The following is a 25,904-nucleotide window of genomic DNA, read 5'->3' as shown; positions in this document are numbered from 1 at the left end:
GTGGGGCGATGTGGGCTGTTGGGCGGCGGAGAGGGCCTCGTGGCGGGCGCGGAAGGCGAGGAGGAGCTCGTTCTCGCAGGCCTCGAGGGCTTTGTTGAGGTCCTCGAAGACGCGGGGGGGCGGGTACTCCGGGTCGGCGTGCTCTTCATCGAGGAGCTTCACCATGGTGAGGGAGCGGCCGACGGTGCCGGAGGGACTGAGGCCGGAGAGGAGCATCTCAACATTGCGGCGGCGGAGGATGCGGTGCATGCGGCTGAAGGCGTCGGCAGCACTGAAGTCGATGCCGGTGACGTGCTGGAGGTCGAAGATGAAGTATTTGATAGGCTTCTGGAGGAAGCGCTCCTCGTCGACGAGCTCGCGGACTCGGTTCTCGACCGCGACGATGGTGCCGAAGAAAAGGTAGCCGGCCAGTTTGGCAAGGTAGACCTGGGAGCCCACTTCTCGGAGGAACCGTCTTTGGAGGGGATGGCGTCGTACCGTCGATTCTGCGACAACGCCGGAGTAAGTAGCGCGGACGGCGGAGACTTGAGAGGTCTGAACGACGAAGATGAGACAGGCAAGGACAATGCCAGTAACAACGCCGACAACAAAGTCGTAGAAGCCCATTATTAGAGAAATAGCAACAATCTGCATATTTATTAGTATCATGGCCTTGCGCCTCTTCAAAGTATAACGCGACTCACCATTATGTATTCCAGCATATGCGTCTTTCCAAAGCTATCCCACAACGCCTCTTCCATTAGTTCGATGCCCAAAAAGTAAATTAGAGCGCCAACGATCATCACCGGAATGTATCCCACGAGCCCCGGTCCCGCAATCCACGTCGCCCCGGTCGCAGCAGCAAGGAGGAGTCCCGCCAGGCGACTATCCCCGCCGTTTCGGATGAATATGGCACTGTTGGCGTACACGAGGTAGTTTTGGATGCTCCCGACGACCCCACTGATCGTGTTGCTCAGGCCGTGCGCGATCAATTCGCGGTTCACGTTAACATCGTCTTCGCCGACGGCGATGGCGAGAGCGGGGACGTTGATCGGCACGTGGAGGATGCCGAAAAAGGAGAGGGCGAACATCGAGGGGATGGTCCGAGTGAGAGCGGCTACGTCGACTTGGTTGAATTCTGCAAATGCGGGTGTTTAGTGAGTAGACTGTCGAGCAAACAAAAAGACCTGAAGGATCTTGGGTTCTTACTGTAGTAGGTATAAAATCTCCAAAAGGGGACATTGCTCCCGGGCTGCTCGAACACCCAGCCAGCATTCCGCACTTTATCCAGGTTCAAGCTGGGCGTGGCCACGACGACAATGTAGAAGATGACGACAATAGCGATAAAGAATCCCGGTAATAATGCCTCGTGATCCCGTACTTTCTTCAGGACACGCAGGAGGACAGCCAGGGCCAAAGGCACGATCCACAGCGGCGCGGTTTTGGCACTGAACAGTTCCTGGGCCGTCTCGAGGTTGTAGCTCAGGTTCCCGTCCAATCGAGCAGACACCTCGATGCCAGTTATGAAGAGGAAGATGCCCACACCGCCGATACAGCCGGTGAGGATGCTTCGGGGGAAGAAGGAAACCAGCGATCCTAGCCGGAGGGCGCCGAGGGAGAAGAATATGAGGCCAGTGACGATGGAGGAGAGAGCATAGGATGTGATGACGGTCGCGACAACGGCTGAACGCTCAGCATCCGGGCCCATGTGGGCGAGGATTAAGTATGTCATTTTGTGGAAGAAGGGGACCACTTCGATCTAGATCCTATTAGTGTGTTGATTGTATGAGTCCGGTCGCATGGAGGACGAACCATTTCGGAACCGACGCCTCCTCGGAACGATGAGGCGCCGCAGGAATAAATTAACTGTGATACGATACAGCTTACGAAGAACATGGAGATACCATCCGGGCCAGTGTCTTCGAAGAACGGATGGCCGAGGGGAAATAGAATCATGCCTATGAAACATTAGCTGAAGGTGTCGACTTCGACAGGCCCTAGCGGAGGGAAAGTGGCCGTCGAGGCGGATTCATAGTCTGAAGTTATACGTCCACCGTGCTGGACGAATCAAACTCACCATAACTCAATGCGTCCAACACATTCAGTAGCCAGCCCAGAAAGACTGCGGGTAACGTCTTTATGGGCGCCATCACCCCTTTCTGCAGCATCGCCCTCCCATTCCACCTCTTCGGCTCCGTCAGCGTTCGAAGGACGTCTACTACGTCCCCCTTCACTTTTCCCCAAGTTGGATATTTTTTCTCCCTGCGTTTAAGCTGCTCTCCTCCTTCCACGTACTGCCCGTGCCCATTCGTGCCGTAGTCTGTCGACGCGTCTTCGGAGACTCGACGTTTCGGGAGTAGCGGAGCTGTCTCCCCTGAGTCTTTCCGACGACCTGAGCGGGAAACTACTTCGCTGCGGGTGCTGGCTCGATCGTTCTGTTCAAGGGGTTCCTGTTGTGCGGCCGACTCTTCCCCCCTTATCAATTCCGTTAATCGGCTTTTTGGTATCGACGACCCCTCCGTCGACGTCTCGTCCTGGCTCGATTCTTCTTCGATGACCTCGGGATGTAAGGAATCGCCGCTAGTCCCCACGTCGAGGTGTGACCGTTCGGGATCGTTATCGAATAGAGCTTCTAGTTGCGGGGGTTGGGAGGGTGAGTCGCCGAGGGCCCATGATGCGAGTTCTTGCGTCTGTTTGCGAACGCCTTCTGAGGAGAATTGTAGCGGTTCTAGCAGGCGGTGGTCAGCACAGAACACGAATATACGCAGTAGGTGTATCGTCCCGATCTAAATCGCACCCACGCTCAGGCCGCCAAAATCAAAATATGGTATACCTACCATCAGGTCCATGGCTTGCACTATGCAGATAGCTCCTCGTCGGCCTCTTCTCAGTTCCCCCGTAGCTTGTGCTCAAGAACTGTGCGCCGAGACTCGCCGTGCTATGGCTTCTTTTCCTGCGGTTCACAGTCCTTCCCCGAGAATATCCGGACACAGATCCACCGTCGAGGTCGTCATCTTCTCCAGCAATAGACCGGTCGTCTAGGGTCGACGAGTCGAGCGTTTGTGCGTATCGATGAGACGATGCGGGAGAGGCGGAGGAGTGATCGAATCGGTGGGAGTTCGTCGGCGGTGGTTTGGAGGGCATCTGGCGGAATTGATAGGAATCGACGCTTCGGCGACGACGCGGTAGCAATCGCTACAATTACGAGGTATAATTGAGACAATAGGATGGGACTTGGGGGTTGAGTAGCAATGTGCCTCTGAGAATTAACAATAGACGCGGATGTTGGTGGCGCGACATGTAAATGACGATATCGCGAGCGGATGAAATTCTGACGTCTCAATTCAATCCGGTCCAGGTAGCTTAGAATACAAATGGAAGATAGATCAATTGAGAAAGGCAAACCAAAAGGACTCAATAGAAAACCGACGGCCCAGACCCAGACGAGAAAGGTTACGAAAGGTTACGCAACTCAGTTAATAAGGTTGGAAGCGGACAATTGACCGGCAATGCCGCTGTCTAGTTAAACCCTGGATTCTTAGAATGAAGATTTCCTCCCGTCATGAATATTGTCATCAATATTGTCTTTCGCACATCAACACTCATCTTCCTCAACCTACCTGACCCTGAAGGCCTGGACTGATAAAATCCCAACGAGTTCCAACGTCAGGAACAGCGCCCCGCATGACGATGCAGATGTCAGATATGAGAATTGAGAATTTAGTGGTGATATTGCGAGCATCGCATGTCGCCCGTCTTCCAATTGACTCCCGAACAGTGTCTGATTCATTCAAGAATACGCTACTCATCCCAAAATCGCCGATTTGGAATACATGGAATACCTATCAGAATCCCCATGGCAGAAAACATTTGCCGATCACATAAGATTTCACCATCACAAGCACAATGACATTATGATATGCAACTCTAATCCTGGTAGCTCAACAGCGCATATCCGCATGGCATATCGTATCGATATGGAAGATCCCCCAATGGGAAGCGCCATTCCGCCACCTCTTCGTCTTACTCTCGTTTTCTCCATGCTATTTTGTTATGCGTTGAGGGGAGATATGGCATCCTTTGATGTTGCTACATGGCCGCCGACGAAGACAACATGTCCCCGTCGTACTCCAGTGGACCTCTCGGTTGAGGCCTGGGAGGTCACTTCCTACCTGTCATCTCTATATTCCATTTGATAAATCCTTTAAGCGTTATTGATCATTTCACGTCCACACACATCAATCTAAGGTTTGTCGGACAGACGGGCCGGGATATCAATGGATTGGTTTGGGTCGTTATGGATGTAAGCATTTGTGCTGATGCCTATATGTTTATGAATGCTAATCCAGCCGACAGGACATCTACGAAATTTCTTCCTCCTTTCCGCCGCCTGGACATTCACCCAAGGCTTGGTTCTCGTGTTTTGGTCAAGAACGGCGCTGATAACGTTGATCACCCACGAGGTCCGGGAACCGACGGGCACGCATCCACCGACCCTACCGTCGTCCCTACATAGAACTTGAAGTTGATCGTGCATCTTCGGTGTTGCTCGTATAGTGACTCCGCTGGAGACAATTATAACTTTGATCACTCAAGAAGTCCGGTTTTCGATATTGTATGCACGCGGTAGTACCGTACTCATAGAGTATTAAAGCTGATCATGAACTCCGCAGCGGTCGAAGAATACCTCAGGTTGGCCCTCTTCCACGCCCTCATTCTCTGCACCACCGTCCTCACCGGTTTCAACTGGTCCTTGTTGAACTCGAGTTCCCCCAGCACCGCAATAGCCGACCGCATCATGCCCAACGTGATCATCTTCAGCACACTCAACTTCCAGTTTGCGTTACTAAACTCCAATGCCGGCATGTATTTCCGCTTCAGCTCTGTGTGCCTCGCAATCTTCACCGCGGTGAGCGGAGGGCTGTTTCCGATGAGCGTCTGGCACCTGATCAGGCCGAAGAGGGCTTTCTGGTATACTCATTGTTTGGGTTGAACATCGGAGCATGCTTGGTGGTGAGTGGGTACGGAAAATTGACCAGTTTGGCTTAGGAAATCTTTTTGAGACGCTTCAGAACCCGATCTAAGCAACGCTTTCTAAGCATATCGATCAGCTTCGATTGTTCCAGTTCAAATATCGTATATAGTCCTAGACAACCTCATAAATTGGGGGACCTAATTGCATGGCAGTATCTTCTGAGCACCGAAACTCAATCATTACCCTTCCTGAAGTATGACTCTCACTCTTAATAATTGAAGTCGATAATTACATAGTTATACGACTCTCTGTTAACTTTGGCTGGAAGAGGACATCCAGAGCGAAGACTATTAATTCATATTAGTGCTCCCTTGCCTTCTACGCTAGAGGATTGTTGTGGTGCTGTCATAGTCTGGATGCAATGCCCGAAAGGGAAACCCTTCCGACATCCAGGCGACCAACATTAAATGCGACGGCAGAGCCTTTTGCCCCTTAGTCACCATTAGACTTGATAGACGAGGGAAATCTTCATAAAGAGCTCATTGGGACGGTCTCAGCTCTACATGATCTTCCAGACTTAATTTCTATTCCGTACACCCTTCATTATCAGCACTTTCGTGTCCCTCCGATTCAAGATGGCCGGATCGTTCTCAGCCCCTCCTGAGGAGCATGCCTTCACGGGACTAGTACGTCTGAAAGCTAGAAAGCCCTCAAGGCTACCATGTACTCCTCCTTCCTGACCTTTTGCAGCTATTCGACATGGACGGCACGATCATAGATTCGACGCCCGCGATCGTACAGCATTGGCATAAGTAAGCGGAGCAGCACAATCGCTCATCTGCGGAACACCACGAAATAGCCTGTAGGCGCTGACTGATGGGGTCAGAATCGGCAAAGAGCTAGGAATCGACCCGAACGTTATTTTGGAGACCTCCCATGGACGACGGTCAATCGATGTGCTGCGAATCTACGACGAGTCAAAAGCGAATTGGGAGTGTACGTAAGGCCCCTGGGATCCATTCCCCCTAACCCCCATCAACACCACTCTTTCACCGTCCTCTCACACCGACCCCCCCTCCCCCCCTCCTTAACCCTAAAGTTCTAATGACCTAGACATCACCCACGCCGAAGCCCAGATCCCCCTCCTCTATGGCTCCTCGGCCGTCGAGATCCCCGGCTCCCGCGCGCTGCTCGAGACCCTCGAATCCGTCGCCGCGCCCTGGGCGATCATCACGTCCGGTACGAAGCCGCTGGTCACCGGCTGGCTCGACGTGCTGCGGCTCGCGCACCCGCGGTGCTTGGTCACGGCGGAGGATGTGGCGGAGGGGAAGCCGAGCCCGGAGGGGTATGCGATGGCGGCGAGGAGTTTGGGGCTACGACGGGATGGTGGGGAGGGGGTGGAGAATGGAGATGGAGTGGTGAGGGTGGGTGGTGGCGGGGAGGTGCTGGTGCTGGAAGATGCAGCAGCGGGGGTGAGAGCTGGGAAAGCGGCGGGGTTCAAGGTGGTTGCATTGGCGACGACGCATACGGTGGAACAGCTGGTGCAGGCCGGAGCAGATTGGGTGGTTCAAGACATGAGAAGCGTGAGGTTTCTGGGTTACGGTCCGGAGAAGGGAGTTGTGACGGTTGAGATTCGGGATGCGCTGCGGTAGTGGCTGGAGAGGAGAGCTACAGTTGAAGCATCATGTCATCGGAGAATGTGGAGCGTCAGTGAAGAGTTGGGCGTTGGGAGTGATCCTGGGAGAATTCCCTGGATCGACGGTGAATCCTTCATTCAAATCAGGGGCTCATCAGGAGTTCTAGATACTTAGACATGCATCGCAATCGAAGGATACACTGCTACATGTGTGGCCTTATGCTCCACAATGTACCAGTATGACGGATTGATACTGGATAATTAGGGCAGAACGGAAGCATTGTGGGCCTTGGATACCGTAGTAGGTGGTTCGGTACTCCGTCCCGTTTGTACAATACCTATCTATAGTAGGATGCTCTTCAAGCCTCAAGGGTCCATGATCCAGCTGCAGATCTTGTAAAGTGAGGTGTCTGCTGGAGTAAGACTGACGAATATTGTAGCCGATTCGAAGTCTCAAGGACTAAGAAATACTTTTCCGTACCTTCATCGTCCAAAATTCTGCTCATCGAGCCAGGACGGCTGAAAGTAAACTGTAGCGGATGTCAACCATACGGTACTGAGAATATACAGCATGGTCTTTCTACGCTGCTCTATCTCTAGCGCGCGTACGCATGGTGACTACCCCTAACCATCCTCTTGTGCTGCAGTCCGGCAAACAATCAATGTAATCTTCAACTTTTATCGCTTTCGTATTTTTTTATTTTCACACTAAAATGGCTCTTCCCGACACGATAGAATAGGAAGTCCGTCCCGAGCTCCTTGATTATGAGCTCCCTGGCTGGGGACCACACCCGATGGATTTGTTCTATACGTCCGCGATCCTGCTGGAATGATATCGACTAACTCTTTGGCAAAGAGCTCGCAGACGACATGAGTGGAACTGCGGAAGTAGAGGCGGCCAAGATAGTGGATGAGAGGGATGCAGGGTGGGGACGTCAGTCAGTTATGAGAAGATTTATGCGCAAACTCGTAAGATAAAGACAGTTGATAGTGATTCGATAAGAGATACCCATTTAGCAATTAACGCATAGCTATACTTTTTTTCTCTCTGGCTAAGATTGTCATATAATGTTCATGGCACCAGCTTCTGCATTGCATCAGCATCAGCATGATCGATAAGGCATCAATTTTACAAAGATTTAGTAGCTGAAACGATACCACGGCGTATCGATCACTAAGAATCGACGCGTATAGTTTACGCCAAGGCCTGCAAGGAGGCTGTGCTGTGAGAGTTTCTGGAGTTACAAAAAAGTACGGAGTACGTCACCAACACCTCTCGAACGGTCCTGCTGGAGCTTTCGGGACCACCACGAATATGATCGCTCAGGAGAAATCTGCCCATCGTCCTGATCGAGCGAATGGCAGGAATCCAGCTCGTACAACAGCCGGCGTGCGACCAGCTGTCGTGGACAAATCAAGGCACCGCGTAACCTGGCGATGTGACTCCACCATTCCGCCGACGGGTGCGTTGCCAAATTTCCCATGTTCATTTCTCTCCCCGACGGTCACCGTGTCTCCCGACGTTCCAAAGAACCGAAAAGTACAACATTCAGCTGCAGTTCGCCGGCAGCGGCGTCCACGCACGCGAAAGTCGGTCGTCCGGCCGGACGCGGTGCGCTCCAGGGCTGCAAGGCACGGAAGCAGACGGCCAACGGGTGGGGTGGGCGAGGAGCACTACCTTGTCGATGAAAGTTGGGGGTGCTTATTCGGAGACTTTATGCCTTATGGTACGTTTATCCTCTTTGCTTAGCAGTCTAGCGGGCCTTTCCAGGACGTCGATCATTTCAAAATTCAAATACTTGGACGCTCCCTTCCACCGGCTTCGGCTGCCGGTGAATGCCCTGGGAGAGCGCCGGGAACTGATGGGAACAATGGACGCCTCAATTGCCGCCTTTACGCCACAGACTTGGGAGGCTGGGAGTCAGGCGACGGAATCGCTGAACACTCGTGGTGAACAGCATCATATTCAGGGACTTTGCAGGTCTCCGAGTTGCTGGTGCCTTGTGAAACCAAAAGGAAAACCTTCCGTACCATTGTAGTTGGCCAATGAAATGAGTGGAAGGCTCGCTGGCTCGCTGCCATTGTGTGAATCTGCGATATTGCTACTTGCTGGTTGGACAAGTCGCCGACAAAAGTCGTTTACCGGATCTAAGCGCTGATGAAATCGGTTCTGATAAGAGGAATCCCGAGCTTGGAGGGAGAGCATTATCATGGTTATGATGACCAAGTGACGATAAACCATCTGCTTCTCAGTTCTCAGGTACACACGATTCTCTTCGTCTCTCGAGAGCTTCAGACCAACAAGGCAACAACAAACCGCTTGGGATCTTCCCTGAACTGTCAACCATCAAATTGTGGTCTCGACTTTGACCGGCTCTGCCTCTCGCCTGGCCTAGCCATCCTCGGGTGTGCTCCCGGCGTGATGCACGCGCGGGGGAACGCTTGCTAGTCGACACTAATCGTACTAGATCGCATCCTAAACAGAATAACGCCCGATTTCCATCGACACTACTCCGTACGGGGGCACGAACTGCGAAAAGTCAATGGCCAATGCTACACCGGATCTCGCGTCGAAATGGAGGTCAATCGGACATAATTAATTAGGCTATTATTCCGAAGTGGATGGCGGGATTGAGGAATCCTCCTGCCACGAGGTCTGCAGTCCGCGCTTCGATGCACTGCAGATTGGCGTCGGGGACGGGGTGAGCGATTCATGCATCCCCCTTTCTTCGCCGATTCGTGAAACGGACATGAGCTGACCATCGACTCGGATGTTGCCACTTGCCAGACAGGCCGAAGAAACTGGCATCTTTTGACGAGAAGGAAGCCAGCATAGCCACGACCCAGTTGTAAGCATTACCCAGTGCGGTAATTAGCTCTGTCAGGATTTTTCCAAAAGGCAAGTACCGTACCGTTTCTTAGTGATGTCTCAGTGCGAACATTCGGAACGAGTGGACCACGGGACGGCTATGACAGATGACTGTCAACTTGCTGATGACTGATGCCCGGACACCAGGGTCAAGGCTGGGTTCCTGATTCCTTCGTCATTGTTTAACCAGGCGCCTCGTGCAAACTGCACAATACTGCAATCCTACCAGTATCATTGCGAAGCTGTATATCTCATTTCTCTCGAGCCAAATATTAAGTCCTATACATACTAGTAACTGTATATCAACCACCTATCTTTGTTGAATATACATCAAGGCATGAAGAAACAGCCAGCTCCTGTCTCATCTTTGTACAGCAGTATAATTAGTCGTTCGACCAGCTGCAGGTGGAAACTGCGAAGGCGGCGTGCATCGCCGAACCCCAAATTTAGAGTCTCAAGGGAGGGATGCATCTACGGCATGCGTGGACGAGTGGACGAAGGAGACAAGGCTCACCCTCCACACGAAACCAGGTCGCAAAACCGCTCTCCAACCAGATTGCTCTCGAGTTACGTACAGCCCCACGAGCGAGCGTTTGAAGTGTGCAACGGACTTCCTACTCAGGGTTTCCATCAAGTGACCCCCAGGCCTCGAACTAGGTCTGGCTGGCTTTGGTACCAGTGATCGTGATCCGCTTCAAGGTCGCCTTTGTCGCATCACATGATGGAGGAGGAAAGAAGGCCTCTCCTGGACTTCTACCTGATAGCATTGCTCAGACTTCAAACATGGAAACGAAGGTAATCATGAAAAGCGACAGGTCGGCGATCTCCTTCGTATAACGGACATCTGGTCGACCACTTCCCGAGTACCACGAACATCCATAGTAGGTACGATCTAGCTCCGCTCCTGGGTCTACACAGACCACACCACCACGGTAGAGGAAAAGTAAGATGGGGACTGGAGCTCCTGAGTGGGCACTCTCCAAACCCTTACGAACTTGAATCCCGCAACTACGGAATACTCCCACGAATGTCGACAATCATAGGAAATTCGTATAAAGATTCCGAAGACCGAGAATCTGCCATGCAAGAGAGCCAACCGATTCACGAGCTTTAGCCTCGCCGGATTCCTTCCTGCATGATTGCATCCATTCGCATTCAGACCCTGTCACCCTGTAACTCCTGATCCCGTTGGCCTGTTGAACAAGCACCGTAAGTCTCCGCCTCTCTCCTGTCACCCACACCCGCCCAGCTGCCCTCCACTATCGCCCCCAGCGCTTCAGTCTCGGCGTCAGGCGTCTGAGCGTCCCAGGAGTGTGTATCCCCCAGACAGGGCTGGCCACTAAGAGATCCGCTACTGGCTCTGCCAGCGACCCGCATCAGCAGCCCGCAGCAGCTCGGCGAGCGATGACAGAGCCAGACCTTTTCCCTTGCTGCTTGGCTGTGCGTCCTGCATTGTTGGATCACCTTCTTCTTCCTCCAGTCTTCGCTCTCTCGTCTCCTCTCTCGTCACCTTACTCGCCTCCACGCCATCGTCCTCCCCTCGTCGTCTTTCCCTTCATCTATCTTCCGCGGTACGATCTTCGCATCGTGCCAGACATTCGCTTTTTGGTGCCTTCCACTCTCCGACACTAATGTCATAATTCTCCGAGTCATTCGCTGTTCGGATTTACATCACTCTCGTTGTTGATTTGGAATCTCCACCACGACCATACTTGCTTTAATCCATTCCTCTCATCCGGTCGACCAGATACATCATCAACTATTACAACATATCGATACCCGGTTCTCACTCGCTTTCCCCAGATGTCACGAAACTCACGAACCCCACGAACCCCACGATCGCAGTCCGAGGTCGAGGAAGAGGCCCGCATATCGCATGCTATGATGGCCATGTCGGCTCCCGGCACGATGTACGTCCAGCATCCCCAAACGCAGCTGGCCGCCTACTGGCCGCACCCGATGGAGAATACGTACCATCACGAGCATGACCAGTACGTCGCCGTCGCGCTGCAACCGGTTGCGACGGAATTGCAAATGAAGCAGCACCCCAATTTGCTTCCCCCATGCGGAGACGTCAAACCTCGTCTCACCAAAGACCAACACGAGCTTCTCGAAACCCATTTCCGAGGCGAGCCCAAGCCGACCACGCAGACAAAGAAGGATATTGCTGAAACCCTGCAAACTACGTTAGATAAGATAAATGTATGACAATTTCGTTTACTGAACCCTCGGTGCGATCGCAAGAAGCTAACGTTACCAGAATTGGTTCCAAAACCGTCGAGCTAAGGTGAAGCAAGACGCAAAGAAACAGGAAATGAACCAACGAAATCTTATCAATGTCCTTCCCAACGCGCAAATCAGCGTGGTCGCGGTACCGCCTCGTTCGCGGACCTCTCAGGTACCCCCGTTTGGCCAGCCCGGAACCACCGACGACGACTCAGGATCCGGTTCGCGGCCCTCGACGAGACGAGACTTTGGCAATGCTGCCTTCATCCCCGGAACAGGTCAACCGAGCTCCGGTCAACAGAATGTGGGTAATCCAACTTTTTCTGGATACGAAGTGCCCGAGTCGGTCCCTGACCTCAATGGATTCACCGTTCCGCGGCATCTCCAAGCGGAGGGACAATCCATGCGCTTCCAGTTGTCGCGGCCACATATGGTTTCAGGATCTAGGGGAGACGTGTATTACCCATCTCCACCCACGGAGATGGGCGCCTATCAATCGCAATCGGATTCCGACGAACCGCACATTACGATACCTCACGATCAGGCTAATACACAGGTCGATGGCAGCATGACTGACGATTCAATGCAATGCTCGTCGACCATGAATCCTCCCTTTCCGGAAGCGACTGGTTTCAGGTCTTGGCCATTGGACGGAGAACCTTCGATCTCAATACAAACAGCCGACGCCTTCGATGAGATCTCGAATAGCAATCCCGGCCTTGAGAGCGTTCATTCGACTCCTATTGTTTCTTCCGAGTGTTGGCCCAGTCAAGTCCAGACCGATTCTCTCCTTCCAGGGCACTCCTACCAGCAGGTCGATCACTCGGCTTCTCTGACCGGCCAACAGAACGAGATGTTGGGCAATCATGCCCAGCCGGATATGAATGGTTCTTTAAACGCGGCGAGACGCAGGTCTTCAGCCGCTGGCATTACGGACACTCTTCTCGACAGCAATATGCAAGACCCCGACCTAACCGAGTCGCCTTTCAAACAACCGACTCGTACAGGCTTGGGCGACCGTCGAGCCCGCCGTCCTGCGAATCTCACCGTCCCTCGGAGCGCGTCCTATTCGCACGGCATGTCTGGCCCTGCATCTCCCGGCAACCTCTCTGCCACGCATGCTGCCGACCTGTCCCTGCGCCGCATTCGATCATCCGGACTCGGCGCTTCGGCAACTGGTCGCATTCAAAAGAGCACCAACCCTACCCCCACCCAACGATCTCCCCACCACCTCAACTTCGCCGACGCGGCTAACTTCGCGTATGCGAATACGCAGACGTCATCCGGCCCAGGAACTGAAGTTGCACTAGGCCCGCTCACCCCGTTGACTCCTGCCGACTTGTCTCAGCCGTGGATGCATGGCATTGGTCCGTGTAGCGAAATCGACGGCATCCATTCCTCCCCTGACTCCTACAATCCTGCCGGCATGTCCTTCGCTCTGTCATCTGCTACCTCGTCTGTCTTCCCTCCGGGCATGGGCACTGGTACATCACCGCCGACCACCCCGATGGATGCCGACCAAGTTCTGAAGCACCAGTCATTCATGAACGTCCGTGCCCAGCAGATGCATTACACTCCGCCCCAGAGCGCCCCTGCCACGCAACAGACGTTCGGACCCGCAGCGATGGTTATCCCGCCCAGCTCGCAGCCGATGCAGTTCGAGGATCCCCAGGACCATCACGCCACTGCAGGGCTAAGCCGGAACGGGAGCATCCGTCGCCCCTCTCTCCCCGACGTCTCCATGATGTCCTCGATATCCACCGACATCCACGCGCACGAGATGTCCCTCACCACGGACGACATGTCCATGAATCCGCCGTTCTGGGGTCCGGTACCCATGTTCAACGAGTCCGGTGCCCTGCAATCCGCCTACCCTACACCCGACGGCAAGCTGCAGTTCGTCGGCGTGCCCTCCTCTCAGTTCGCGCAAATGGACACGCAATGCCAACCCTTCGCCCCGCAACTGCAGCAACCACCGCACCTCCACCCGCTCCACTGCCCATCCCCCAGTTCGTCTGGCCACTCGCCGCACTCGCAACAGCTGACGCCGCAGCCGCACCACCTGCAGCCGACCCTCTCTATGCAGTCCCTCTACTCCGCCAGCAGCAGCAACTCCAGCGCCATGGGCTCCGCCACGGCGCCGCCTCAGCAGCCCGGGATGATCGCCACGGGGCTCGAGGTGCATCAATACCAGCCGCCACGCAAAGAGGAGAGCTACGGGTCGGGAATGAGCGAGCAGCAGCAGCAACCGCCGCCACAGAAGGTGTATCAGTTCATCAAGGAGGAACCGGCGAACTATTCCGGGAAATGATTGGCATTTGTAGCGAGGTGCATGGGTGGTGCGCTATGGAGTCACGGTTGAACCTCCGGCGTTTTGAGCGATGAGTTTTGGGTGGGATACAAACGGATATGCGTAATGGACGATGAACGGCGAACATTTGGGTTGGAGAATGAAGCGATGGGATTTTACCCCTAGGAATACACCCTGCATTGCATTGCATTTTGCAAAAGCTACGATATCGGAGGACTCAGCGGCACGGGACGTCCCTTTTCACGGTGTTTCAAGCGTTTCGGGTAATAATGTGATTTGGGAGGACTATTCTCTGGGAACCACGGAAGCGCGCTGAAGACACTCCTTCAGGTCTACACTGTATTAATGATAATCAGCCTGCGATTTAATTTTCTTTTTCGGTCCTATTGAGCGCATACCTATTTGCTACGTCACTACAGCCACTTTCCAACCGGCGGACAAAAACGAAGAGGCATGACTTTTGAATTTTCAACCATGTATTCCGTGTCCTGGATGATGTCGATGTCTCGCAAAGGTGGAGTCTCGCCATGGGTTTTCGGACTTTTCGGTGTCCGAAAACGCATGGCGTGGCACCAATTGCTAACACTTTGAGGCTTTCCCGTTAGGTTGGAGTTGGGAGTTGGGATAGCGGACAGTCGAGCGAATCTTGATGGGTAAAGATGGATGCGACCGCCGCTGGGTTTATGAACTGGGAGGCAAGGTATACGGAAGCATCAGCAATGTAATGAGACATTGATGATGGAAATATATTTAGTTAGAAACGGATCTCCTTTGGGTCTTGCACTTGTAAATATTGAAGCATGGCTAAGGAAAGAGAGTCCCAAAAACGGGACGTTTTGAGAACCAGGCGCTATACAGTAGAAGCCAACTCCTAGAAGCAACCAAAAATATTTAGTATCTCATTAAGTACCTGTACAGTTTGATCCCGCCCCTTCGCTGTGCATGCCGATCTGCTTTGCTGGTGGCAGATCACACGTCAGCAGAGGAGAATTCCGACGTCGATCAAGACAACACGATCCTACACCCAATATACCCCATCGAATCCGCGATGGTACTCATACATGAACGCCCTGTTGAATGAGAAACAAGTGATGGAAACCGTGGAATGCCCATAATGCCGAAATCCACCCAGAAGTCTGAATCCCCGAGGAAAGGCCCTGATGGAACAATCACGAAGAACTAGGCCGCTTAGAGCTCAGTCTTCCTCGTCTTCCTCGTTTTCTTCGCCTTCCTCGTCTTCCTCACTCTCATCCTCCTCCTCGCTCTCATCGCCCTCATCGCTCTCATCCTCATCGTCGTCCCCCTCCATCACCCACCTCCCCATCCCGGCCACCGGCCTCACCTTCAACGGATGCTCATTCTCATAATCCGTCACCCGCTCGTCTTGCAGCCGCGGTTCCGCAGCCCGTCTTAGAAACGCCGCCTCTCGCGCCGCCTCTCGCTCCGCCGCCTGCTCCACCCGTGGCGCTGCCGCCCGCACTACCTCCCGCTCCGCCACTCTCCGTGCCTCTCGCTTCGCCACCCGCTCCGCCTGCTCCCGTCTCGCCTGTTCCCGTGCTACCTCCGTCCGCCTGAGCTGCTCGTCTGCGCGATCATACCTTCCCTCGCGACGTAGCGCGATTTGGGTGTTGATGAGCCCTTCCTCGTACCTGGCGTGGTCCGCGGCCTCGGGGTCGGGGTGTTCGAACCCTGCAGCCCCGGCCCGGTCCCAGTCGTCGCCCCAGAATGCTTGGCGCTCGACTTGCACCGGTGCGTCGCCTGGATTGCCCACGTTGCCGTAGCCTTGAAGGTAGGGGTTTTGTTGGGCGGGAAAGGGGGCATTTGCTGGATTCGCCGGTGGGGGAGGCGCGACTGCTCTTCCTTGTATATCCCACGTATCCATTACGTATTGTTCTGGATTGTGGTATGGAGTCTCATAGCGCAAGCCTGCTGGTACCTGAGGAAGTTGGCGGGGTGGAAGACCGACTGCAGCGTTGTTCGCAGGGTGGGCAGGTTGCGGAGGGTTGCGGCGCTCTCTCTGGTGATTTGGTGGACGCAAGTCAATTATAGGTAGGGGGGGTGGATTCTGATCGTTCTGCTCTTCATAATCAGCCGACGCATCATCATCGTCAGAACCGAGGTCTACCAGAGTGTTGTCATCTACAGCATCTCTCCCCGGTCTGTCGCGGGCTCGCTCCATCTGAGCATCGAGCCTATTGCGAGCATCCTCGAGTCGGCCTCGCGCTTGGTTCATTCTGTCTAGTTGTGCTTGGTACTCGTCGTTTAGGTGGTCCCTATTCCGCGGCAAGCCTGCTTCGCCTAATGCGCCGGTTGCTTGAGGATGTGGAGGTTCAGCCGGTACACGATAGTGAAGTTCGCGTTGGACATCCCTCAGACCATCCCGGATTTGTTGGAAATTACCCATCCCGCCTTCTGGGCCGCCTACAGGCGCATTATCCTGAGCACCCCGAGCGAGGAGGAGTCGTTGCCGATTGTGTGCCTCTAAAAGTCGAAGTTGGGCGTCCATTTGGGCGTCCATTTGTCGGCGCCGCTCCATATAGGCACCATAAGCTGGGGGTCGAGGGAAGCCGGGGGGGATTTCTGCTATGGGAACTGCGAACCCCTCTCCTGGCCGTGGATGATGTCCTCCTTGTCGACGTGCCTGTTCTTGTTCGGCCTTTTTCACGGCCTCGGACATCTCGACGGTGAGTTCTGCATCGGTGAGGTCCCCGTATTCCCTTTTGAGCTTCTCACGGGCAGTTCGACCAGCATCTTCCACTTCTCGTTTATGCCGATCGAACGTATCGTCAGTCAGTGGGCATTTTGAGCTATTCCCGGCTCCTGGGCGGTCAGACCGGAAGTGATTGTAGTCGGTGACATTCTTGCCGCAAACATAGCATTGCATGTTGCGGCACTTGCTGCAAATAATCTTGTTGCAGCCTTCATCTTTGTAGAACTTGAAACTGCATTTGTTGCACGTGCGCACAAGAGCTTCGGTCATTGCTTCTTCCACCTCGTGTCGAGCAGTAGACTTCTTTTCTTTGCGGTACTCCTCACAAGAAAGGGGGATGTGACTTTTCTCGTTGCACCGACGGCAACTGACAATGGAGCACTCTGGATTGCGGCATCGGAACTCATGGTCCTCTTCAATAGGACCAACAATCTCTTTGTAGTCGCAGAAAGGGCAATCCCAAAGCCCTTCGATTCCCGCGGCCGCGATCTCCTCTTGCTGTCGACGACGCTCAATGACAAGAATGGTCTTCTCAGATAGAACTTCGCGAAGCGTAGACATCTCAAACGGTGTTGTGCAACCGGATTCATGCATGCAATTGAGCTGGTGAAGACCTTTACCAATCTCCGTCGCCGCGAGTTGCCGGACACAATCTCTGCAGAACTTGTGAAGGAACTGGCAGCACACTGTCCGATTGACGGGGGTATCGCCAAAGCAGCAGCCGCATTCAACCGTCTGGCCTTGTACGATTGCCTGCTCTTCATTGATACGTTCTGCAACCTCCGCTTTGGCGGCAGCGAGTTCTTTCGCCATGGCATGACGTAAACGTTGGGTACCTAGGCTAGCAGCGGAGGCGTGAGTCTTTCGAGGATGATGGAGCTGGTGATAAGGTTTTTCGCCTTCCTTCGTCGTGGTTTTACGTTCCCACGCTTCTAACTCGAGATAGGCATGATACAGAAAGCCTTCCCCTGAGATCAAGTCCTTGATGTAGTTTAATGGCACAGTTCGGAACTCGTTGGCCAATATCCCTCGGCTGAAGCGTATAGTTAGCAACCAGATGGGTGCGGTGAAGAGAGAAAACAGCGATGCAGGGTAATTGAAACCTGCGCGTTCAAAAGATGGATATAATCACTGTGCTGGGCCAAAAGCGCTGAAAGTTGCTACGTGACTTGTGCCCCCAAATAAGTAAGGCCGGGTCGCGATGATGCTCCTTGATAAATCGCTGCGGCGACACGAATGTCTCGATACTATGGTACAAAAGATTGGAGTTGTCAGGTCCGCCGGTCAATCGTCATCGACAGGGCGACCATCACCACAAGTAACCGATGGTAACGGAAAGGTAAACTAAAGCTGCTGACTTACCCTACGGCTTGATAATTGTCGCCTCGATCCCTTGTTTTCAATGCCCACTCCTGGTTGAGGCCATCATTCTGGTCCTCGGGATCTCGCTTCCGCTTCTTGTCCTTCCGCGGATAACTTCCCGCTTCCGCAATGCTGGTGATCGTATTGGTAAACCACGCGAGGTCCGGGGCTGCGGAGATGATGCGGCTATTCCACAAATGCTCGACGTGGTTGGGAGCCATGTCGCCGTAGATCTCGAGTATCCTAGTGCCGAACTCATTTTTATTGACCAGCACTGCATCATTTGGGGATGGTTCTTCGGTCAGGATCAGGTTCTGGGGGGCTGTCGCTTCCTCTACCATCTCTGAAAAAACGTCGTTGAAGTAGTCGGTGTTCTTCCACGAGTTGGGATCATCATCGTTGTCCTCATCATCGCTCGATATGATAATGCGATTATCCCACGGCTGGTCTTCCGGAGGGATACCAGCCATATTGGCTGTTGTGTGGGGAGATCTCAATGAGGGCTGCCGATCCCAGGACATACGGTCGGGAAGCTGGAGTATATTCCGGGTGGAGAAGGGAGTACTGATGTTGGGGATATGACCAGCAAAGACATGCACAGAAGTTGAACCTCTAGAAAAAGCCTCGCAGAAAAAAGATGAATTCGAATCTGTCAAATGGAAGCGAAAGGTGAGAGAGAGTCCAGTTCGCGCGGCAGCCTCGTGCTCGGCAGCTTCCTCAGGAAATTCACCGAATGACACGCTGCGACGACTAAGCGGATTAAATGTTAGATATGGCGATGGAGCGGCACGGGCAGCTCAACACGGCCGGATTTCCACATGGAATCATGTTAATATGATTCACACGGGGCACACAGAGGCGACATGATAATGAACTCAGCAGAACTCAGCAGAACTCAGCAGCGCTCGGCCCGATCCAACGGTCGATATCCACACGCCAGAAGCATCCACAGAAGATCTGGGCCAGAAGTGCTCAACAGCAGCCTTGTTCAGGCCGTTCTGAAGAATGGCTCGATGCACATAGAAAGAATTGGCCACATGTGAATACAATCCTCATCGACCGACGAACGGACAGCCTGTATATGAAGGTCGACAGTGAAAGAATGTGCAGAGAAACAAAAGTCCAAAGAGCAGAGAGCAAAAGGAATGAAGCGGCCTCAACCACGGTCGAGCAGAATCCCGTATTCAGGTCATGCGGTTTGGTAGGTCTCTCGCCTCTTTGCCGCTCTAGCAGCTTACTGACGACCAGTGACAGTCACCGGGTTGTGTTACACCTTACACGGGAGGAAGCAAGGCTAGGAATATGTCCGACTCTCCAAGGCTTGACAGTTGACAGCCACCACGCTTCGCTTGCAGTGGACAACTGCCGGGACAGGAGTGATGCCTCACAACTCACAAGGGCTTTGACGGGAGCTGGATTGGGTGCAGCACTGCAGAGGAACGAAAGGGGAGGGTGGTCCTGGTCCAGTAGCGGTACTTGTAGCACACTTGGACGCGTTCTGCGCTGTGGAGAGACAGGAAAAAACAAAAGGTTCGGGCGGGTTCGTGCTCGACTGCACGCGTCTGCACTCTGCAAACCGCATTCTGTACGGAGTAACAGCCTGTACTAATTAACAGTCGGCCGCCTGGAGCCATTATGATAGGCCTTACTCTTTAGGGACCTACCCTGAAGGAGACGCTAGTCCCTGTTCTGTTAACACTAGCCCATATGGCGTTAGCACGCCACAGAGCCCAATGGGGGGTGAATCAATCATTCATGGCACTGTGAGACAAAAGCGCGGAGCGAGCATCGGACGGGAACGAGCATCCGGAACTGAAACTGGCAGCATATAATTACGGAATATAGATTACGGGCTTGACAGGTATATCCAAATTTCTCTCGCATCTCACGGAGATTATGGTGCTATACCTGTTCATCAACGTATCGTGGATGCATAGCCTGTCCTACGCATGATACCTCCTGCGCAGAATGCCTCCTGTTTTCTCGAACGTTGTCAGAACTTAGTCAGATGTAATGAACGCTTAGGTTTAATCGGTGATCGATCTCACTGCCCAATAGACAACATCAGATCGTCTTCAAAGAATCTGTCATGGCCTCATGCGTGATACACCACTGCCCATTGGGTCTGGATTCTGCAACCCCACACCAATAACGATGCGACAGAAGGAATTCCTGCAGCTCCAGAGCATCTCAATCGCAGGATTGCACGACACGGATTGGCAGCTCCCATGGCTAGAAGTCTAGAACCAAGCCCAGAACCATGTTGGGCATGATGCATCAGCAGGAGTCCAGCAGCGCCCGATCGCTCGCGACCGCAATCAGCTCGCTGTAGCAACCAACCTCCCCATCAGCCATCACCGGGTGCTTGACATTGCCCACAATCGCTAATTTGTCCCCATCGCTTCACGACGGATGGCATCGGGCAACCAGAATTCCGCATAGTCTCCACTGGGTCGCAGTATCGTCCAACTTCATGCTCATTGATGTTTGCCATCTTCTCGAGTAATCGTGCTATCCCTCGGAAACTAGACCATTAGAGGTACGGGTCACGCACACGACGCGAGGGATTCTTATTCGTTGCTTTGCTTTGCAGTCGGTAGACGCAATAGACCGTGTGACGCATTTCCAGCTCGTTGCCTCCCTACCGTGCATACATCAAGAGAAGGATTTTCCATCGGGATATTTCATTCAGCATATAGAATCAGTGACCGGGACCCCAAGACTCTCGACTCATAGATCCTTCATTTCGACTTCCGGGACCGAACAGCGGCACAACCCATCCAAATGGCGACCGTCCCCTCGAAATTCCCCGACGCGAAATCCCCCTCCGTGCACCTCGCCCATCCGACCCCCTCCGAGCGCCGCGCCTTCCTCACGAACAATGGACAATCATGGCGGGGCAACCTCACCATCGAGCAGTACCTGGTGCGCGAGGACGCGGTGTACGACTACCTGACGCCGGCGAACATGACGTACTGGGTGCTGGTGGACGGCGATGGGGAGGAGCGCATGGTGCTGTCGAGCTGCGAGACGTACAAGAGACGGGGGATTGTCGCGAGGGAGGGGAAGGTAAAGGATGTGGTTGGGCATGGGATTGGGAGCGTGTTCTGTAGGCCGGAGTTACGGGGACGAGGCTACGCGGGGCGCATGATGGAGGAACTGGGTAAGAAGCTTCAGCACTGGCAGACTGAGGAGCATGAGTGTCTATTCAGCGTGCTATTCTCCGACATTGGCAAGGTACCCTCCCTCCCTCCCGTCCTTCTTCCTTAACCTCCCATCTAAACCCCAACCTAGAAATACTACGCCCAATTCGGCTGGCAACCCTTCCCCTCCACCCACCTCCACCTCGCCACCATCCCTCTCACCACCCCCTCCCTTCCCTCCCTCCCCCCTACCCGCCCCCTCACCACCTCCTCCCTCCCCCCCCTCTGCACTCTCGACGAATCCCTCCTCCGCCACCGCCTCCCCCCCACCTCTGCCGCCTCCCCCTCCACCTCCCTCGTCACCTTCCTCACCACCGCCGAGCTCCTCGGCTGGCACCACGTGCGCGAAGACGTCATTGCCACCGCGACATTCGGGCGGCCGGCGGAGGTGCGGGGCGCGGTCTGCGGGGAGGAGGGGGAGCGGGTGTGGTGCTACTGGTTGCGCAGCTGGTATAATGCGGATGGGACGAACACTGAGAGGAATCATTTGCATGTGTTGCGGATTGTGGTAGAGGGGTGGGACGGGGCGGATGGAGGGGCGGTGGGGGAGGGGAGGGAGTGGGTAGGGGGGATCGCGGCGGTGTTGGACGCGGCGAGGAGAGAGGCGAGTGGGTGGCAGATGGAGGGGGTGGAGGTGTGGAATCCGAGTGAGGTGGTGGTGGAGGCGGGGAGGTTATTGGAGGGGGGGTGTAGGGTAGAGGAGAGGGAGACGGAGAGTATTCCATGTTTAAGGTGGTATGGGGAGAGGAAGGGGGAGAGCGTGAGGGACGACGTCCAGTGGGTTGCGAATGAGAAGGCGGCGTGGTGTTAGTGTTGGCATCGGACATGTCCTTCATGCTCAGGATGGGTACGGATAAGGGGATGGTGCGGTACTGACGGTTTTTACAAGACATTGCGAACCCTCGTCATATAAATTCAGCAACGGACAATTTAGCGATACGATTCACTCATGAAGCATCATAATGGAAATTTCACGACATTACATAGACCATATATGTAGTCTGAACAGGAGAGATGCTCAAAATATCACTAAACAAAGAACACCTCCGGACCAATGACGATCCCGCCAAGTAAATCTTCCTAGAAATCCCCGATCCTCGACGATCTCATCTTGACTTTTTCCATCCTCACCTTTCGATCACCGAATGAGCGTAAAAAGATGATGTTGCGAGACCGACCTGTCACATCGCTACAAGCCGGCCCCCCTTCCACCAGCCCCCAAAGCGACGGTGGTGGACGTGGTGGGGGTCCCAACTCCCCCGGCCCAGTCCCGTCTCCTCTCCACCCCCCATGTGTCCGCAAGCCAGTCCATTCCCACCCCCATGTCCGGCTGGGCTTAGGTGAAGAGTGAAGGACCCCCATCCCATCTCCGCCCGGCAATCGCCATGGTTGCCTGCGTCGATGCATCGACGGGGAGGTTGGTTGACGACCACGCATCTGCTTCTGGTTGAGCTGCGGCTACTTCGTCGCGTCCACTTTGGTCATCATCGGATATAATATACCGCTTTCATTGTCGACTCATTGTGGACCTGTGCGGTTGTTCATGAATAGCAGAGACAAGGCTCCGTAGCACACAGGTTGGCTCTCCCTCGCTTTAATTTGCGATAGGCAATGGGATTGGTCCTCATCACAGTCCACAGGTCTCCTTACCTACTTATCTAGCGATTCACGGGAACATATGGCGAGGGACGAGACGCTCCATGGTATTGTTGACTTCCCATTTATCTGGTCCAGCGCTAACCCGAGATCGATAGAACGTATCGGGGCCCAGCATCGTCACTCGAAAAACAAAAGTGAGTCCCTTCATATGCCTTTTCTAAATATCATATGTCTACCAGTACTGCCGTGATTCTAATACACTCTGTCCAGCTGCCTTAAATCACCCCTCCCCATCCAGACATCTTCCTTCCGCTCAATCCAAGACCTCCAACCCCGGACCAACCCTCTCGACCGACCTCGACGACCGCGAAGCTCGACTCCGAAGGATCCAGGACATCAAAAACCAATATCTCAAAACCGGCGATCTCCCTCCGTTACTGTGCACAGAACTCCGGGGACCCTTCGACAAAGGCTGGGCCAATCCGTGGGAAAGTCCCCCTCAGCGGCCGGTGTTGGAGGAACCTCAAGATTCTGTCCCCGATATAGAGGTCTTACAGGTCAACTCGGAGAACGCGGCAAACAGTGTCGTGGGGAGGAGATTCATCCCGAGTGAAGCGGTGAATATGGCGAGGGCATATGATCAGAGCTTGCTAGCCTCACATGACGGACGGGCTTATGCTGTGGATATTAACACTGAAGACTTGGATTTCCTCGCTGCATCTTCCCAGCAGGAAATTTCCTCTGGGAAAGGAAATGTCACCCGTCCCCCTATTGACCTTCGGAGCGTCCTCAACCATGTCGATCAAGGCATCCGTGCCGCGACGATTCTCTCCCAAGAAGGCCTCCGCGTTGCGTATCAAGGCGCCCACGACGTCCGTCGCAAGCGCAAAGCGGCCGACATGCTCGAGGACGGGCTCGCCGAGGCCCGCCACCTATCCGAGGCGGCGATCATGAAGGCCGTGCGGAATAACTTTCTGCTGAGCGATTCCGGCGACGTGCATCTAGCGCGGGGGATGGACGGGATGGCTCAACATATCAATGACGCGGGCCTTCCGCCGCGTCGGGGAGGGAAGAATTCCGCGGGGATGGGAAGCGGTGGGTTTCATACTTCGCCGAACTTCGCGTACGCTCCGGGTCGGTCCACGATGGAGGTGTCCCCGCCACTCTCTGCGCAATCGAGCGCCCCGAGTGATTCGTTCAGTCCCAGCATCGCGAACACCCGTTGGTTCTTCGAGCCGAATCGCGAGGACATCGAGTACTTGGACCAAGTGACGAACTCCGCCATCACCGATGATCGGGATACCGAAGGGAAGACGGTCAAGGAGCATATTCTCGAGATCCACCAGCGAAACCATGGGGCGGTGCTGACGATTGAGGAATATGAGCGGAAGCAGATGGAGAGGAGAAGGCGGCAGAAGGGGCTGGAAGGGGAACGAAAGCGAGCCGGAATGGTCGTGGCGGGGGAACCTGGAAGCGAAACGGAACAGACACAATTGTTGGAGCGAAGCATAGAGCAAGCTCTACAGGAGGAGATTCACGCGCATGATGGCGACGCTGGCCAAGCTATGGAATTATCCGACGACGGCAGGATCTCCTGGTCTCCCGGCGAATATCTCCGTGCCCCAGAGCCTCATCATCTTGACCATCCCCGCAACGGCGCAATCCACCACTCCGCCACCGAGCTCCCAACCCAACCGCGCAACAACCCTCAGTCCAAAAAGCGCGTCCCCACCTCCCAGGGCCTCGACTCGACTCATTCCCCTTCTCCTCCGCACAAGCACCAACGCGGAAGCCTCTCCCTAACCGACTCCTTCACCACCATCCTCAACGGCGACCCTCCCTACGTCTTCCAATCCACAGACCCTCCCCCCCGCAACGACCCCACCATCACGCCCACCCAATCCACCTCCCACCCGCTCTTCTCTCCCTCCCCACCCACCACCGCACCTCCACCCGCCACAGCCGGATGGAACGCCATCAACGCATACCCACCTGCGCCTTCGAACTTGGTGGCCACCTCATGGGCCCCGCCATCATCTACCACCCATCGCAAATCACCGATGAATGGCGTAATGGTGGGGAAGGCGCACGCGCCGTTCGAGTATGCGGGGCAGGGGACCCAGGAGGTGGAGGTGGAGCAGGTGGTGGGTGAGGCGATACAATACCTGAATCCGTATGAGGGGAATCAGGGGTCGGGGTGGTGGGCTTGAGTGCGGTGAGGGATGGGGTGGTACGCGTTTCTTTGAGGGGAGGTAGGGGGGGGGAAGGGTGTTGATCCGCGGGAAATTGAGAACCGTAAATGGAAGGCTTGCTCCCTCGCGCATGGGTCCATCCATTGTGAGGTGAGTGAGCCATGGAGGCGAGCAAGGGCCTCGCGTCGGGCAGTGGGAATAGCTAAATAGAAGGACGACATGGTATCCGGAGAGTAACCATAAAAAAACCAACACAATCCAGTCAATCGCCATGACCTATTGCTCCACGTGACTGTGCAATTCCCCTCCCTAATCGACGCAACCCAGCCAATTCCAAATGGATCCATTCACCCCCTTCTACGATGAATAAGAATCGAATATATATACTCTTCCAACCCAATCTTCCCAGCGGAAAACGGCCGGGTCGTTAGTACAGCCGATAAAACTGCTGTGGAAGTCTATAGGGGAGAGAGGCAGCTGGCCATCCAAGGATCGGACCAGTTGTTCATCTCTCGAATTATGCACATCGGAAGTTCGAGTCCGGGCAGGGGCGTATATTTTGTTCTTGTTTTTTTGCGGAGAGATAATTCTTTGGCTTGTCAGTGTACTAGGGGCGTCTAGATTTGGCAAGAGCTTTGTATGATGGGTAAGAGGCTCGCAATATCTGTGTTGGGCTTCTGGACGTCTCTTTGAACGGAAATCGGGCGGACCGTCGCGTTGAGTGTTTAAACCGGAATTTAAGGACCTGTCGAACGATCGAAGCGGTTAAAGGCGCCCAGAAATCACTCATGGAGCCTAAACAACGGGATGACGCTACGAAGTATTTATATTCAGGCAGGGAT

General features: G+C 54.3%; 8 protein-coding genes across 8 annotated transcripts; 6 read left to right on the top strand and 2 right to left on the bottom strand.

Moving 5' to 3' along the window:
- On the bottom strand, nt 1-3,467 carry P152DRAFT_14463 (uncharacterized protein; the record flags this gene model as incomplete). The annotated part of the gene is made up of 6 exons (XM_033673882.1): nt 2,817-3,467; nt 2,057-2,707; nt 1,792-1,937; nt 1,189-1,738; nt 684-1,117; nt 1-627 (listed from the first exon to the last, which is right to left on the bottom strand). Coding segments are annotated over exons 1-6 (2,715 nt in total), but the record flags the coding sequence as incomplete, so codon positions are not given.
- Nucleotides 3,468-4,311: 844 nt separating this feature from the next.
- P152DRAFT_14482 (uncharacterized protein) lies at nt 4,312-5,325 on the top strand. The gene has a single exon (XM_033673888.1). The coding sequence runs from the start codon at nt 4,640-4,642 to the stop codon at nt 4,970-4,972; it is 333 nt and encodes a 110-aa protein (XP_033538915.1). The 5' UTR covers nt 4,312-4,639; the 3' UTR covers nt 4,973-5,325.
- Nucleotides 5,326-5,704: 379 nt separating this feature from the next.
- Nucleotides 5,705-6,951, top strand: P152DRAFT_426998 (2-deoxyglucose-6-phosphate phosphatase 2). The gene is made up of 4 exons (XM_033677285.1): nt 5,705-5,766; nt 5,841-5,950; nt 6,068-6,351; nt 6,397-6,951. Exons 1-4 carry the CDS (start codon nt 5,714-5,716, stop codon nt 6,604-6,606), a joined length of 657 nt encoding a protein of 218 aa, XP_033538914.1. The 5' UTR covers nt 5,705-5,713; the 3' UTR covers nt 6,607-6,951.
- Nucleotides 6,952-11,262: 4,311 nt separating this feature from the next.
- Nucleotides 11,263-13,996, top strand: P152DRAFT_469745 (uncharacterized protein; the record flags this gene model as incomplete). Its single annotated transcript, XM_033680918.1, has 2 exons — nt 11,263-11,661; nt 11,720-13,996. The coding sequence occupies 2 exons, from the start codon at nt 11,263-11,265 to the stop codon at nt 13,994-13,996; spliced, it is 2,676 nt and encodes an 891-aa protein (XP_033538913.1).
- A 2,821-nt stretch (nt 13,997-16,817) lies between these two features.
- Nucleotides 16,818-17,519, bottom strand: P152DRAFT_387701 (uncharacterized protein; the record flags this gene model as incomplete). The annotated part of the gene is made up of 1 exon (XM_033675894.1): nt 16,818-17,519. A coding segment is annotated over one exon (702 nt), but the record flags the coding sequence as incomplete, so codon positions are not given.
- A 1,231-nt stretch (nt 17,520-18,750) lies between these two features.
- P152DRAFT_14316 (uncharacterized protein) lies at nt 18,751-19,711 on the top strand. The gene has a single exon (XM_033673872.1). It carries the CDS (start codon nt 19,150-19,152, stop codon nt 19,675-19,677), a length of 528 nt encoding a protein of 175 aa, XP_033538911.1. The 5' UTR covers nt 18,751-19,149; the 3' UTR covers nt 19,678-19,711.
- Nucleotides 19,712-20,852: 1,141 nt separating this feature from the next.
- P152DRAFT_387977 (uncharacterized protein) lies at nt 20,853-22,082 on the top strand (the record flags this gene model as incomplete). Its single annotated transcript, XM_033675904.1, has 2 exons — nt 20,853-21,305; nt 21,363-22,082. 2 exons carry the CDS (start codon nt 20,853-20,855, stop codon nt 22,080-22,082), a joined length of 1,173 nt encoding a protein of 390 aa, XP_033538910.1.
- A 489-nt stretch (nt 22,083-22,571) lies between these two features.
- Nucleotides 22,572-25,080, top strand: P152DRAFT_510543 (uncharacterized protein; the record flags this gene model as incomplete). Its single annotated transcript, XM_033682666.1, has 4 exons — nt 22,572-22,848; nt 22,912-22,974; nt 23,026-23,064; nt 23,141-25,080. The coding sequence occupies exons 2-4, from the start codon at nt 22,950-22,952 to the stop codon at nt 25,078-25,080; spliced, it is 2,004 nt and encodes a 667-aa protein (XP_033538909.1). The 5' UTR covers nt 22,572-22,848; nt 22,912-22,949.
- Nucleotides 25,081-25,904: the final 824 nt, after the last annotated feature.

Source organism: Eremomyces bilateralis, assembly GCF_010015585.1.
Source record: "Eremomyces bilateralis CBS 781.70 unplaced genomic scaffold P152scaffold_1, whole genome shotgun sequence".
NCBI classification, from domain to species: Eukaryota; Fungi; Ascomycota; class Dothideomycetes; order Eremomycetales; family Eremomycetaceae; genus Eremomyces; species Eremomyces bilateralis.
This window is presented reverse-complemented; position numbering and strand designations above follow the sequence as displayed.